General features: G+C 39.2%; 1 protein-coding gene across 1 annotated transcript in view; it reads left to right on the top strand.

Annotated features, from left to right (window-relative positions):
* Positions 1 to 15,783, top strand: part of LOC307164505 (uncharacterized protein) — a 103,004-nt gene that overhangs the window by 31,763 nt on the left and 55,458 nt on the right. Inside the window, exon 2 of the mRNA XM_079881426.1 lies at positions 15,255 to 15,381. Coding sequence (XP_079737552.1) covers positions 15,255 to 15,381 — 127 coding nt within the window. The remainder of the gene's footprint in view (positions 1 to 15,254; positions 15,382 to 15,783) is intronic.

The following is a 15,783-nucleotide window of genomic DNA, read 5'->3' as shown; positions in this document are numbered from 1 at the left end:
AACATCAAGGATGCGTCCCAAATCGTGTATTTGTGCACACTGAAAATTCTAAAAAGAAAAAGTGCACTTTAAGTACCCAGATGATGCACTTATTTAACCGAAAAACGAAGTGTGGAACGTTGGACACTTCATGCACTCAACTGTCTCAGCTTTAATAACGTAGAGGAGGGGCTATCAGACTCCGATGTTGACAGACAAAATAAACGTATAAAGTTACACTACACGGAGCGGTTGAGTACAAAGGGCATAAGTACATAGTGTATAGTGCGTTATTTGGGACACAGCTCAAGTTTTATATTATTGACGTGTCACCATTTGATTTGGGCTCTGAATACATGAAGTGGATCAGTGATTTAATTTGATCTGAGAGTGAATAACAGTTATAGGGATACTTCAGGATTTAGCATTAAGCTTTGTATTAGTAGAAAACCTGTAGTATTTTCGAATTACCATGCTTTCCACCCTCATATCCCCCTGAGACAAGAGATTTATGTATTTTTTGTCTGGAAAAAATCCTCCGATGACGCAAAAATCATCATTTTGCGTCATCGGAGGATTTTCTGGCCAGAGGCTAAAGACTACAGCCAGTAGTAGGAGCTGTTCCGCATGTTCTCAACCCGCCCATAGAGGGTGGGATCTCACTCACAGGATGTACACAGTGTCAGCCGTCTTTCTTTGGAAGCTAAGCTAGCAGGCTCTTGTTCTGTGGAGAAAGCTGAATAGTAGGAGAAAGCTGAGTAAGTAGGGGTTACCATCCTCCTTTTCCCGGACTTGTCCGGCGGGCGAGATCGTTCAAAATGTCCGGGATTCAGCTTTTGCGTTCTGCGGTCGCCATTCATTGTTTACATGCACACATTTTGTTTCAATCTAACTGAATTCATTCCGATTGGTGAATCTGAATGTAGTGTTTACATGAACGCTAAACAAGTGATCGGTTGATGTGCGTTTTAACATTGCTAAGAAAATTCCCGCTCCTCCGTGAGAGATGCGAGACCCGGCGCGTCTCAGTAATGACGCCACCGGCCTCGCGCCGTTCTCCCGCGGCCGTCAGCTTCGTCCTGCTCGCCACAGTAAACATGATGAATGGCGACTGTAGAACGCAAAAGCCGAATCCCGGACATTTCGGACGATCTCGAAATCCCTGGCAAACTCATCACGTAGGCTAAGCCTTGTTGTTTGTTTTCAACTGCGCTCCCTTACCGGTAGGCGTGGCCTCCTTTAGGCAGCGAAGCAAGTGCATTCTGGGAGTTGTTGTCTTTCATTCACATAAGCCAAAAATTTATTTTCTGGCTTTTCTCAGTCTAGAAAACTCCAAATTCAAAAATTTCTTCACATTTCTTCTACTTAAATGACCTATTTTAAATACACATTCATCTTCCCAGAGGTGAAGTATCCCTTTAAATGTTGGATTATTATTATTCCACCTTTATGTCCTTTTGGAAACTAGAAATGTTTGGACCCCATTAACTTTCATTGTACTGACAAAAATAGATGAAACATTCTTCGAAATATTGTGTAATGATGACCAAATGATGTTTATTTTTTGTCTCTCTCTCTAATTTATTTCTTTAATGAGGTCTCATGTTATGACATCAGTTTAGAAAGTGTTTTCCCCTTTTTGGGGTGGATTTGGGGATGAGGAGGGTTAAAATGTTTGGGAAATGGCCAGTGGAAGTGTAGATGCATTCACAGCTACACACACTTGTGTACACGCGTCCCTCTATGAGCTGTTCCTGACGCATGGTGGTCTTTTTTAATGAGTGTGTAAAGCCTAATTGGAAAATGCTTTAAATAATTTCTAATTAGATGGAGTGTGGTTGTAATTGGTTTGGTAATCTCTGGATTAATTAGCAGTGCTGTGTAACGTGTGCATATGTGTGTCTGTGCATGTATTTGTGTTTGTGTGTGAATGGACAAATGAAGGGGTCTTGAAGGTTTCTTGTAGACCTCCAGCCACTCAAGGGCTTCTGTGGGAGCAGGAGGCCTCAACAGAGGCATCTTTGTTTGGGTTGTTGTTCTGTGGGTGGCCCTGTTGCACTGAGCGAGACACATTTATTAAACTGAGCCTATCAAAATGTTCCAAACCCAATCCTCTTGTCTCTTCTTCCTCCATACCTCACTGTTGCTTCACAAAAGTCCATCTGAAATCTGCTTCAATATGAGATTGGAAATGGAGCATTTTAAAACCGATCCTCTCAACATCTTCGATTTCTCTTCCTTTTTTCACCACTTCCCTGCACTACTCTCATCTCTGATTCTCATTGCCTCTCTCGTTCTCCATCCCTTCTCCTCCTTCAAACTTGGTATCCTTGTACACAGTGCTAAGTGGCCACTCGTGCTATGGATGGAGGAAATGAGGTGAGCTCTGGATCTCTAAATCTCCCCCCTCCTCTCATTACTCCATTCTTACCTCACTAAGAAATTCAGGAGGAGAAGAAAAGGAGTGAGAGGCCTCTGGATACTTGTTGCCACAAAGCTCTTATTTGAAATATTGCTTCATGAATTGATTCAAGGTTATGCTGGAGCAGAGCATCTAGAACATTTCAGGAATTAATCTCTGCTGTTTTTAGACTGATTTTCATTTAAATTCAAGTGGACTACAAGTGGACTTTATTGTATATCTACATTCTCAGGAAAAAGTTCACAAGGGTGGTACCATATTTGTACCTTCACCCCAGAAAAGGCTTTTGAAGCTTTTTTTTTTTGTTGCATTTCTTAATATTTTTAACATTTTAAAGGGGATCTTTTCAGACTGTTTTCTGTTTCTCTGTAATGTAATTCTCAAGGAGTGTAACCGTTACTCGCGGTTTGTTTTTATAGGTTTTAGGGTCGCCGTTTAGGTACAGTTTGGTATGTGCTATGTTCAGGGGAAAAAGGACTACTGTCAAAAAAAAAATAAAGAAAATAATAACACACAATGAAACTACAAGCAACAGCAAAAACTAATACAAGAGAGCAAAGATACAAATAAAATAAATAGTGCTTTTCAGGTTTTTCAGGCATCTGAGTAGTTTTCAGGTATACAGATTTGAATAAAGTAGGCTAATTTAAAATAGCATTGCAAATAATCTTCACTGTATAAATTGAATAAAAGTTACAAAAGCTATTGAATCAAGAGCAGTGAGTGATTTCCTTATCTTTTGTTGTTTGATTAACATTACAGCAGGAATATTAGGCTGCGATTCTGATACACATGCTTTGTCTTTCTCGACTGTTTACGTTCTTCTACTAATCTTCTCACAGCGTGCGCGAGTACTGATTAGCGTCTTCTCTTCTTGCCCTTTAATGTTTAAATTGGCAAGGCTTAAATGAGTTAAGTTTAAACACAGATAATGTATGTTTCTGTCGTATCTATCGACAGAAACATATAGCTGAACTTTGTCTGTTTTATGTTTTGTTATTTTCAACAAACCATATTATAGATGTGTCGTCAGATTTAAGATGAACCGTGTTGCAAGTGCGTGCCGAACCGTGGGTGGAGAACGGTACAGTTAGAATTTTTTTTACTGAGAACCGTTACACCCCAATAAATCTCTCGATCATAATTTTCAACTCCACAAACACATACACTCCCACACTGATCCTGTCATTTTTTCCATGTTTCTACTATATGTAACCATAAATTAATTATAGAGTACTTAATTACACATCTTCTGAAGTGACATAGAGACTATATAAATATCTCAGTTAACCTAAAGTCTCATTTTTGCAGATGTTTCCAATTCTGTAGGTAAATAACTAGAAGAATAACAAAGTGCAGTAAACTGTAAAATGATGTACTATTGATCATGATAATAAATGTAAATAATATGATAACAAATAGGCTACTAGTTTGCAACATCAAGCAGCATAACGGGCTGTTTTTATACAGCTATAATAACTGGAAGTGGATGACACCATGAAGCCTTCCATTTTAGAAAATGGCACCTGCTTTTACATTAAAAATAAGGTGAATAACTTGAATGCAATGCGTGTTGCTTTAGATAAGTGTCTGCCAAATGCATTATTGTAATATGAAGTTGTCCTAAAACAACTGCCATGTTCTTAACCTCTATTCTTTGAAGCTAAAGTATGTCTTAAGGCATGTTTTGTCTCTCGCTCGGCCCACCTTATTCCTGACCTGTGTGCTTTATTCTAGATCCTAATGCATATAGGGTATGGCTGCTCCCCTGGCCTTTTCCCTGACATTTATTGGGCCTGTGCAAGGACATGCCCTTTTCTCCATCTCCCCGGTTCCTCCCTGTTAATCGGGAGGGTGGATGGGGGGGTATTGGGGGGTGGCGAAAAGCAGGCAGATAAGCCCATTGTTTGGCCTGACAATGTCCTGATGATACGGCCAGAGAGGATCGCTAGCCTGCGCCTCCCCTTTCAGAGCCCGCCTGCCACCAGAGAGAACTCATTACTACAGAGCAACCAGGTTAATTAGCTCACAGAGAAAAAAAAGTGACAGAGAGAGTGAGAGAAGACAGACAGAAAGAAGGGGAGAGAGAGAGAGACCTCAGGGTATCTTAAAGAAAAATAGACTGACATCTGTATTTACTCCAGAAATAAGTTTTTATAAACGGATTTCCTTCTGGCTGAAGGCTACTGACGTGAACGGTCACCTGCTCCATTACAGGAAGCTGTGAATTATGGGTAATATCTAAACCTTACTGTCTGTCTGTCATAGGCTGTTAACTTAGTGGCCATGCATATTAAAAATGTTTCAGTTCCAAAGTTGTGTCAGCAAATTTCATGCAACTGGTGTAGTTTAAAAACTTGATCAACAGGGGGAGCTCTGCAACCCCACAACTCACATCCCTAAGCAATAAATAACCTGCAATCAGAGGTCACCCACATGCACTTTATTTTATACTCACTGTTATATACGGATGGGCCCTGTCTTTTTGTGTCTGTACGTTTACAGCTTTATGTGTGTTCATCAGGTGTATTTGAGAAGACCTGAACTAGAGCTCCTGTAGCTCAATAACACTAAACACACCAAGGTCCAATTCAGACAACTTTCATACTGAAAGAATAAATGCCTTACAGGGATAGTTCACCCAAAAATGAAATTTCTGTCATTAATTACTCACCCTCATGCCGTTCCAAACCCGTAAGACATAAGACCCGTAAGACTCGGAGCGCAAATGAAGATCTTTTTGATGAAATCCGAGAGCTTTCTGATAGACCCCCATAGACTGCAATGTTATTGACACTTTCCAGGCCCAGAAAGGTAGTAAAGACATCGTTAAAATAGTCCATGTGACTTAAGTAGTTCAACCTTAATGTTATGTAGCGACAAGAATACTTTTTTGTGTGCAAAAAACAACAAAAATAACGACTTTATTCAACAATTTCTTTTCTTACATATCAGTCTCTGACGCCGTTCACGTTGTAAACACAGTGCAGCCCTTCCGGGTTCTACATCACACAACGCCGGCTCAGTGTTGGCAGGATCCTGCGGTGCTCACGTGAACAGAGTCCAGGGTTCCCACGGGTCCTTTAAATCCTTGAATGTTTGTGAATCTGGGAAAAAAAATGCAAGGCCCTGGAAAGTTTTTGAAAATAAACATGCATAGATACAGGTCCTTGAAAGTGCTTGAATGTATTTTGTGCAAGAAGTTTTCTGGAAAAAATTCCTACTTCGTGGCCTATGCACACTAGCTTGCTTGATTTACGTTAGTTATGCGCATTTACGCGTTACGTTAAGTGTTTCCCGCGTGAGGTACTTTGTGTTGTACGTTGCCATGACGTTCACGCGCGCACAAAACTACTACGATGGAAGCTCAATGTTTGGTGTTGGACACAACAACTGTGTCCCCACATTAAGTCCTTGAATTTGAGGGTATTGGACCTGGAAAGTTCTTGAAAGGTCCTTGAATTTGAAGTTAACCAAGGTGTGGGAACCCTGAGAGTCAGAGACGGACACGGAAGAGAAGAAATTGTTGAATAAAAAAGTTGTTATTTTGTTTTTTTTTGCGTATTCTTGGAACAACATGAGGGTGAGTAATTAATGACATTTTTGGGTGAATGAACCCTTTTAAATGCACTGAATGTCTGCTGTTGAATAACTGTACAGGTTCGTTCCTAACATCCATGACTTTCTTTCTTCCGTGGAGCACAAAGAGGATTTAAAAAATAATAATATCCTGGCCACTCTTGAAGTGAATGAGTCTGGGGCTGTCAAGGTCTGAAAAAGACAAAAAAAAAAGCGTCTTCTGAAGCCGCGAACACTGAAATGTAAGTCGTTAGCAAAGTCAGGGTTGTGAATCTTTTGATTTAGTATACAAAACCAGTGTGAATGATTTGTTCATGAATCGGTTCAACTCATTGACTCAATGATCTGGCCACAGCTGTTAACATCTCACTGGAAGAATGTATAAAAACTTAAATTTGAGTCTGTTCATCATCACACAAAGTTATGAACTATTTCTATGATGAGTCTGTTTGAAAGCTTTAGTCCCCATTCATTGTATTGCAGAGGCCGAACATTAATTACAAAATACATAAAAATATATGAATTACATTTATTTTGTCCATTAATTACATTAATTACACTTTTATCCAAAGCAACTTACCAGTTAGGAGTGCAAGTGAACTGTACCATAATGAGGCAATAATTCAAGAAGTTCTAGCAATACAAAATACTGAAGGCATAGAACACTTTTTTTTTGTATTATTATTATTATTGTTGAAGTCAGCATGATGCAGTTAAGTGCTTACGGAAGAGGTGAGTTTCTTTTTATTTGTCCACATAGGGTTAGGTCAGATTTATATTTATTTATTTATTTTCTTTTTAATGTACTTTTGTGTTCCATAGAAGAAAGAAAGTCATACAGGTTTGGATTGACATGAGGGTGAGTAAATGATGACAGAATTTTAATTTTGGGGTGAACTATCCCTGGTCTGGGCTGCATGTCTTCAACAAATGTTCAGCTGCATAAAGGGTAAAGATGCTGGATGAAATTTGTGGCTCGTCTTTACTGTATGCAGGTATCTATATGTATCCAAGTCTACATCAGTTATAAAAACTGAAAAGGTGAAATAGAAATCCATGTGTGTGCATCTGTGTCCACTTTTTGAAATTTCTGATAGTCAGTTTGATATCAGCTCGACTAAATATCTGTGTTTCTGCGGCACAGCCGTCTTAGTTAGACTCTTGCCTTCATCAGTGCGCTCCGTAATTTGGATCACAGGGGGTGAGACACCTTTCAGCCCAAACACTTTGGAGCCTACATTACAGTACATTACTGAAATAGGGCACGACAACAGGCACCTGTTCAAGTCCTCTATAATCTTCGTCAGATTGACTCTTACCTCCCTCTCTCCTATACAATGCCACGAAGATGAGAGAGATCTAGAGGCGTTTTCCCCCCTTTCTATATCATTATCCAATCATTTCCCATGTGTCTGTGATCCTCCTGATGCAAACACATGCACTCTGCAGATGGAGAAATGATAGAGTTGGAGATGCCGCTAAACTGCGCTCAGATGTGAGGTGTTCTGTCCATTTGCTAGAAGTGCTTGGTCAAAATGTTTTTAATATGATTTAAAATCTGTGAGAAATTAGACCTGACAGTCAGGCTGAGGTTCTGCCTGAAGCACATAAGTATAACCAGAAATCCAATGTATTTTTTAATGTACACTTTTATATACACTCTTAAAAAATAAAAGGTTCTTAACTGGCATCTATGGTTCCAAGAAGAACCTTTCACATTAACAATTTTTTAAAAATAAAGGTTATTTATTTGCATCTATGGTTCCACAAAGAACCTTTAAAATCCATGGAACCTTTCCACTGCACAAAAGGTTCTTAATAGTGGAAAATGGTTCTTTAGATTATTAAAACATTCTTTACATTTAAGAAAAAACAAAACAAAACAATTGTTCTTTTAAGAACTGTTCATTGAAAGGTCCTTTGAGGAGCCCAAAATGGTTCTTCTATGAATCACTCCAAAACCTCCTTTTTGGAATGCATGGAACTGTTACAATGTTCTTTATAGTGTAAAAAAAATGTTCTTCAGATTATTTAAATAGTTATTTTAAGAACATTTCACCAAAAGGGTCTTTGGGAACCCAAAATGGTTCTTTAATGGCATGGCTGTAAAAACCTCCTTTTGGAACCTTTATTTTTAAGATTTTTTAAGATTTAACATTGGGGTAATTTTATCTGAAAGCAATACGATGAACTGTCTGAGAATATCCTGCTAAATGTAGAAAGGTTTCCCAGTGTGTTTCGGCCGTGTTTTTGTTCTGTTACAGTATCAGACAGGCAGCATGTGTGTCAAACTGTGAACATTATCTGCCTACCACAGTATCAGAGCACAATCCCATCAGTAGGCTGGTGTAAGGGCCTGTTTAAACAGCTGATGGGAAATAATCCTCTCAAATCCTGCCCTTTGCAGTGTTTACGGCTGTGTTTGTTGGTGCACGTGCCTGTAAATGAGGCAGTGTTTACCGGCTGCATCGCTTCTTTACCCCGGTTAAGTTACAGGTTTGATGGACTGATTTCACTTCTCCTTCCCCTCCCTACAGCCCTCCATCCATCCCACACCCCCCTCCTTCTCCTCCTCCTCCTCCTCCTCCTCCTCCCCACCTTCCCTCCTGTCTCTTCATTCTCTCTTTTCTTTAGAAAGAGCGAGAAGAGATGAGTGGAGCAGAGCGAGAGAATCCACGGCCATTGTGTGTCAATCACAGTGTGTGTCATGGTCTCTCCCCTTTCTGGTGATTAGCTCTCTTAGAGCAGCTCCTCCGTATCTTCCTCAACAAATGCATCCAGTCTGCAGCCAGCCAGCGAGGCCTTGAGCATGAGCAGTACACACACACACACAATCCAATTACTCACCCTTTTTGTCACACCCAGCTAACACCACACAACACACTAACCGTACTATAAATTACTATGTTACTGTGCAGTTCTCCCACCGTGACCACGGAATGGGCGAGACGTTACTGCAAGGAATATCATGCAGTGTTACAGCTGATAATGTGCACTTTAACACACCCAGGGTCATACGGAACTTGGTTCACCAAATGTCCGTAGTAGTGCAATCCAATATGAGAATATTTCCAGTTTGGCTGATGTTTGAGTGATTAGACGACTGTTTTAATGTGAGGTAAGTCTACTCGTAAAGCCGCTTGATGATCAAGGCGGTCTGACTCCAGCAGATACTCACTGGAACAGGTTATGGGGGTGTGATGGAGATGGTGAAATCGGTCTGTTCCTTCCGCCTTTGTGTGGTCTGTCAGTGAAACTTTATGGTCGTGAGCAGCTGGAACATATCCTGGTCCACAGCAGGAAATCTGGAAACAGAGGAGTTATCAAAAGTGCTCTGTTGTTTGGGTGTCATTCCAGAGGATGTGGTGAAAAAAATCTTGTCGCTTTTTGTTTCGGAGTTGTGGTGCATTGAGATGCAGAGGAGTGTGAAAAATGGGAGGGATTCTTCCAAAAGAACAACGGGCTTGAAAGTGATACTGTCCTGCAATCAGATCCATAAACTGGCACTTATTCAAATCATAATACTTGTAGACACCCAATCAGATTTGATGCGGTTAAGTTTCAAGTCCACTACTTTGCAAATAAAAGTATGAAAAAAGGTTTATTTTAGCATTTGATGATACAGCTCATCTTTCCTCCATTGCCGAGGGCTGTTTGAATGAAAGCAACTGAAACAGAGTTCAACTCAAGAAAGAGGTCAAGAACAGCGATTTTCACAACATCTCTTTGTTCTTGAACGTATTAACCTTCCTCTGCATTACATTAATCATGGAGGAAAGTACAAATTTACAGTGAGAAAAGTGAAAATTTCTTACAAAAAATGTCTTTAATATTTTTGGAGTACCATATTTTAAAATTATTTTCACTTAGAAATAAAGAAAGACTGTTGTTTTCTTAGTAGAAAGATTTTCTATTTTTTCAATAACAAGAGTTTCAGGCTGTTGCAGAACTTTTCATTGTTGAACGCAATTAAGCACTGATGATCCAATCCTGTTTTCAGCTTTAGTGAGCATCAGCTTGGCTGAAGTTTTCATTTTTTTAGGTTAGAGCTGAAATCTATACTGTAATCATGACCCGGGGCTGGAATACCCATGCCAGCTGTGGTGCCATCTTACCAGTAACAGAACAGCAGAAAATCTTCTTTTGTTTCCAGATGATCTATATCTTAGATGCAGCAATGGGAGAAGATTATGAGGAGTAGAACACAACATGGCACATGAATTCCCATGAAAATTAGCATTTTTACTGCGGTTCAGAAAGAAAAGAAATATGCCTTTGATTTGGCCTTTTGAAGTTGAAGTTGCCATTACACTAATTGTTTTGAGCACACCAAGAGTAAAAACACATTTATCCATTATCTATAAAAAGCATCCTATAATTAATATATATATAACAAGATTAGTAGTACTTTGATGTTTGCTTGTTCATCTTCCTACTTCCAAAAAAAAAAAAAAAAAAAAAATTATAAACATTTAATGCAATAATCATGTTCATCAATTAAAACATATTTCATTTCCCCCTGGGTGACTCTTGCTGATTTAGTTTTTTTTATTATTTATTTATTTATTTATTTATTTAGTTCCAATTAATACATGTAGGCCTAGGCTAAATAAACTAGTTTTAATAGTAGCCTAATTAAAAAAAGAAAGCCTTATTTTATGCCGCCTTTCCTGTATTTAAATTGTTTTGCTCTCCTATAATTATTTCTAAATCAGATAAAAAGGAGCAAGTGTTAAAATACTGAGTTTGAGCATTTCATTTCATTATTATTATTTTTGTATTAATGCCCGATTCATTTCTGTCTCCTGTATCTAATAAATTGTACCCCATAATTTGTGTTAAATGGGTTAATGATTTAAATATTTTTGAGAAATGAAGTGTGAGCACCTCATACTCTCATGAGTGACTGAGCACCTGGTAAAAGTGATCGCGCGCTCGCGGTACTGACAGGCACGCGGATAAGCGGGATCACGGGGCTCGCGCTTGCGGCGGGACGCTCGCGCTGCTGCTGATACGGGAAGATTAGCGGTGAGCAGCACTTTCACTACACGCCGGTAATTTGGGTAATTTTATTGCAGGGTTTGTCTATCCTGAAATTACGGCGCCAATGTCTTTGTGTGCGCTGTAATTTCCCTGTTTCCCTCGCCGTGATTGAAGTGAAATGGAGGCTACCGGCGCCCGTGTTTTCTCTCTCAGAGAATAGCTGCTGCCTCTCACAGTTTCCCCTTTTCCTCTTCTGCCTCTCCACCTCAATTCATTCACCTCTCATCTCTTTTCAAGTGAGAAATAGAGAGTGAGTGCAAGGCAAGCCGTTTACTTCGGAGGAAACAGAGACCGAAAAGTGAAGGCGAGAAAAATAAACGTTACTTTTAAAATAACAGGTTGTTTAAAAAAAAAATAAAAAAAAAAATTGCTGGCTATTCATCTCATAATTTATTATCTAATTGGTTATTTAAAATAGTTGTCGCTGTCGCTAGTTTTGAGCTGAATCAGTGAACCACCCTATATCTTTTTATTTAGCAATCAACAAAATGGCAGTTTCAAGGCTGTTGGCTTTTACCTTCATTTACTGCTTTTTGGAGAGCAGAGAGCAGTCTATGAAACGAGATCCACTTATGTGAGGCCTTAATTGAAATATGGCTATTACATTAAAATCACAATTAGCAATGCTGATTGCAGCAGAGTCAGACAAACATATATTTTACAAACAGCTGTCCTATGGGGAGTGGCTGAAATATGTCACATGTCTAACTTTTCGGCACTGTAAAAACAAATATTGTTGGTTTTACTTAAGCTACCTGGTTGCCTTAAAATTTTGAGTTCATTGAAATTAAAAATTTGAGTTAATATAAGGAGATTGGTCTAATAAATAGAAACTCGAAACATTATGTTATCTGAACCACATTAATTATCGAAAGTTAATTTGATATTTGATTTAAAAAATAAATAATTTCTAGACTATAGAAAAAAGAGAATCTTGCCACACACTGCAGTAATATTCCATATTCAGAATGATATAAAAAAATAAATAAAAAAATGAATCTAAATCTGTTTAGAACGCAACTGGTTCTAAAACAAAAATAAATAGCCTAATTTAATATGCATTTTTTTTTTTTTTTTTTTAGGTTTGTGCTAATTGATTTGTGTCATTGTCTAATCTAGTTAAATATCACATGCCCAGCGGCTGAATACTGCCGATTTGGCCATGATGTGAAGTCTGGGACCATAAATAGTGAAAGCATATGGCAGGTTCTCCTATAACAAATAATGGTATAGGCCTACATTTTGTCCTGATTGTGGCCAAACTGTTAAAGCCTGTTCAGGGTTTGAAAAGAGGTCTGTGACAAAATGCTCTGTTCTTTACCATGGAGACCCGGGTAGCACACTCTCGGTTTCTCTGGTAACCGAGGCCTTTCTCCGTGGTGACGGCAGTTGAGCTCCCAGGGAGAGACAAAGGAGCGACCAGCACTGGTAATTTCTTATCTGGAAAAAACCCCATTAGTGCCTGAGTTTAACTGGAGCCCACTCAAATGTAAGGAGAAATTATTGGCATGCAGCCCTGCTGATGGGTAGGAGGAGGGATGGAGGGGCTTGTTAGGCCTGTGTGTGTGTGTGTGTGTGTGCGCGTGCATGGGAGGGGTGTCCTTGTCTTTTCCTTAACTATATCAAAAACACACACATTCAAGTTGCTACTCTATAACAAACATACAGAGAGGTTTTTTTTTATAGTTTGCACACATTTTATTCTGTGTTATATGAGAAGGATAGTTTTTGTTTTCATCTGTTTTTAGACGGATTCCAATTAGATAAAGGAAATCTAAATATATTTCAGATGTGGATATTAGCAAATTGCTTTGAGCCTTTCAAGTGTAAGTTTTTAAAATTCAAAACCTTCAGAAGTTTTTTTTCTTCATTTCTCAAGATCACCTGAATCTGTGTTTCCCCCCACAAATAATCTAGATCATGAAGGAATGAAGTTTAATTTATTTGTGAATTTTTCCAACAGGCTTCCCATAAAGCTGTGATTAAGGAATAATAGAGAATCAGAAAGAGGGATGAAGACAGGTCAAGTGACCTTAGAAAAGAGTGATATTAACTTCTCTCCATATCCCCCAGAAATCCAGTGACCCCTCTTGTTGAAATGGCACAGCCAGCCCCTCTCCCTTAGCTCTGTCTGCACTGATGTGACATTTGACAGAATCGTTTGGAGAATATCTCTTTCTCGTTCCGGCTGCCATTCTCTCGTCTTTTTCTCCCCCTCTCTCTTCATCCATCTTGCAGAATACACATATTCAGAGGCAGAGTTGTACAAGCAGAGCATTTAGGATCAAGTAGCCATTAGTTGTTTTGAAAGGATAGAAGGGAGACAGGCCTAGGTTGACTGAAAACATTTTACGCTTTTATTGTTATTTTACTCTCACTTATTATTAGAGCTTTCTGGAGAGAGCAAGATCCTTTCTGTATGTCAAGAATGCTCACTTGAATTCCTCACTGTTTTGAAATATAACACATGTGTAAGCTTGTTCGGTTATAAAGGAGTTTGTTTAGGTAAAATAGGCTTCGGACGAGGCACACAGCATGGGACTAAGGGAAAGTGTTTATTTTTATTATAATAATTTATTTTGCAACATTATTACTATTATTTGTCCTGTGTGAGAGCATTTTGGGCCACTTATCTTGTGAATATAACATTTTACATTCATTTTTCTTGAAAATTCCGCTGACTTACATTTATAAATGTATAAGATGCTATTTGTCACCAAAATAATGTCATTCTTGCTAACATAGATTGGTTTTATTGAAATTGCAAAATGGTGTGATAGTTTTCAAAGCATCAGTTTTGCATATGCCATCATTTTTCCATCAGAAGTGCGTTTATGAAATGATCATTATAGCTGTATAATTTGCAGCTTGTTGCATTTTTTCCCCCTCTCTTTGTTAAGGAAAATAGTGAACAAAACATTTTATAAATAAAACTTTAGATTAAATGAAAAATATAAAAATGTATTATTCTTTTGTGGTGGAGCCAGTGAAAATGAGATGAGTATATTTGACATCGTATTAAATGTCAATTTCTCTTTTTCAGATCAGAAAGTTGGTATACTGCAAAACATTTATGCTACAATGCAGTATATTTAGCAGTTATCGCTGGGGGTAATGGCTAAATGGTGCTGAAAACATCATACCGTTACCCCTCTTCACCTCCCTCCCCATTTCCTCCACCTCCTCACTGCCACCCCCAAATGTCCCAAAGTGTATCATTGCCCAGTCTTATCAAAGTCTCACAACCCCTCTCATTAATATGTAGTCCAGACTGCTGACTCCAATGCATCATTGTCTAGCTGTAGAAGGCGGGCTAATCACTCAGCTCCTATCAGCAGGCGGACAGAAGGCAAGCAATCATGTCTGTCAGCCAGCAGGGAATCATGGGAGATCAGGAGAGGTTAAACAAGGCTGACAGACATGATAATGACGACTCGGTTATAAATTAAGATGTGACGACGATAAAGAGAAGAACTGGCCAGAAAAGAAAAAGAACCACCTTGCACCATCTCAAAGCCTAAGAGCTCTGTTTTGCTTTGTGTATGAGTTTGTTGCACCATCATCATTTTCGGTGGGGAACTGAATGAGGCCGTCCTGAATCAGGACAGACATCTGATGATATGTCCAGCAAGTTTGCGCTATCTGACATGAGTCTCCTCTCTGACAAGAGACGGAATTGGAATTAGCGAAGGAAGGCGGAGAAATAGACAGAGGGGTTAAGGAAAGAAAGGGTGCAGTAATATGCTGTAATGAGTCGGGGACCATTTTGATTGCCAGTAGTCCAGTCGAGCCGCTATCTTCCTCTTAGATATAGAGGCAGGCAGCTGCGACTACTTCTTCCATATGGAGGAGATGGACTCTTATCTGATGGGAAGTTTTTCCAGTATATCTGTGTAATTCCAGATAAAGCGGATACAGAACTGACATTTTCCTTCTGTAGCGTGAGAGATTAGCATTGCAGGACCTTTAGTGAAAGCTGACAGGGAATTAGGAAAAGCCGGGGAAAAGTAATCCATCCTTTATTTTCTTTTGTTGCGTGATAGTCTGTTTGATCATAGCTGTGAGTACATGTGAGCTATATGAGATGCCTCTCTGTAATTGATAAGCTTCCTGAGGTGCAGCGGATTTTGCTGAGGATGATTACATCACTCAAAGCGCTGTAGCTCTCTGATCTCTCTCTCTCTCTCTTTTTATGAAATCTCCATTGTGTTTGTGTCTCCGTTTGTCTTAGTGTGTCCGTTTATTTGTGCGTGTCAGAGGTTATTCCCATTTCCTGTACTTCAAACTCTGTCTCAACTGGGGTCAAAGGTTAAAGGGACAGCACGGTGTTTCACGCCCCTCTCATCCTCCATTTGACAGTAAGTACTCTCAGCTCGCTCTTCCGCACCACCACACCTCTCTCTCATACACACTACAACTGACATGAGCGCTCGGGCACTCAAATGCACACACAAACAAACACACACACACACATTGTTTGACCTATTGAAGAGGCCTTCTCAGGCTGAAATCAAAATAATTTGGCAGTTTTCAGTCGTTCCCCCCTCTGGCGGAGATCTGTTTCACTTCAACATTTTCTTCTCTCTTTTCTCATCAGTATTGTTTGAAGTATTTTTTCGCCCCAGTGAAAGTTATGCTGCTGTTTGAGCAGATTGCATGATCTCTGAGTGAGAGTGAGTCGAAAAGGCATCTCGGAAAATGAAAATTGGTCAAACTCAATGTCCTTCTTCTAGTTATGGGATTAATGATTTTTTTATTCT

This window comes from Squalius cephalus, assembly GCF_949319135.1.
Source record: "Squalius cephalus genome assembly, chromosome: 9".
Lineage (NCBI taxonomy): Eukaryota > Metazoa > Chordata > Actinopteri > Cypriniformes > Leuciscidae > Squalius > Squalius cephalus.
The sequence above is the reverse complement of the archived record's forward strand: the minus strand, read 5'-3'. Positions and strand labels throughout refer to the sequence as shown.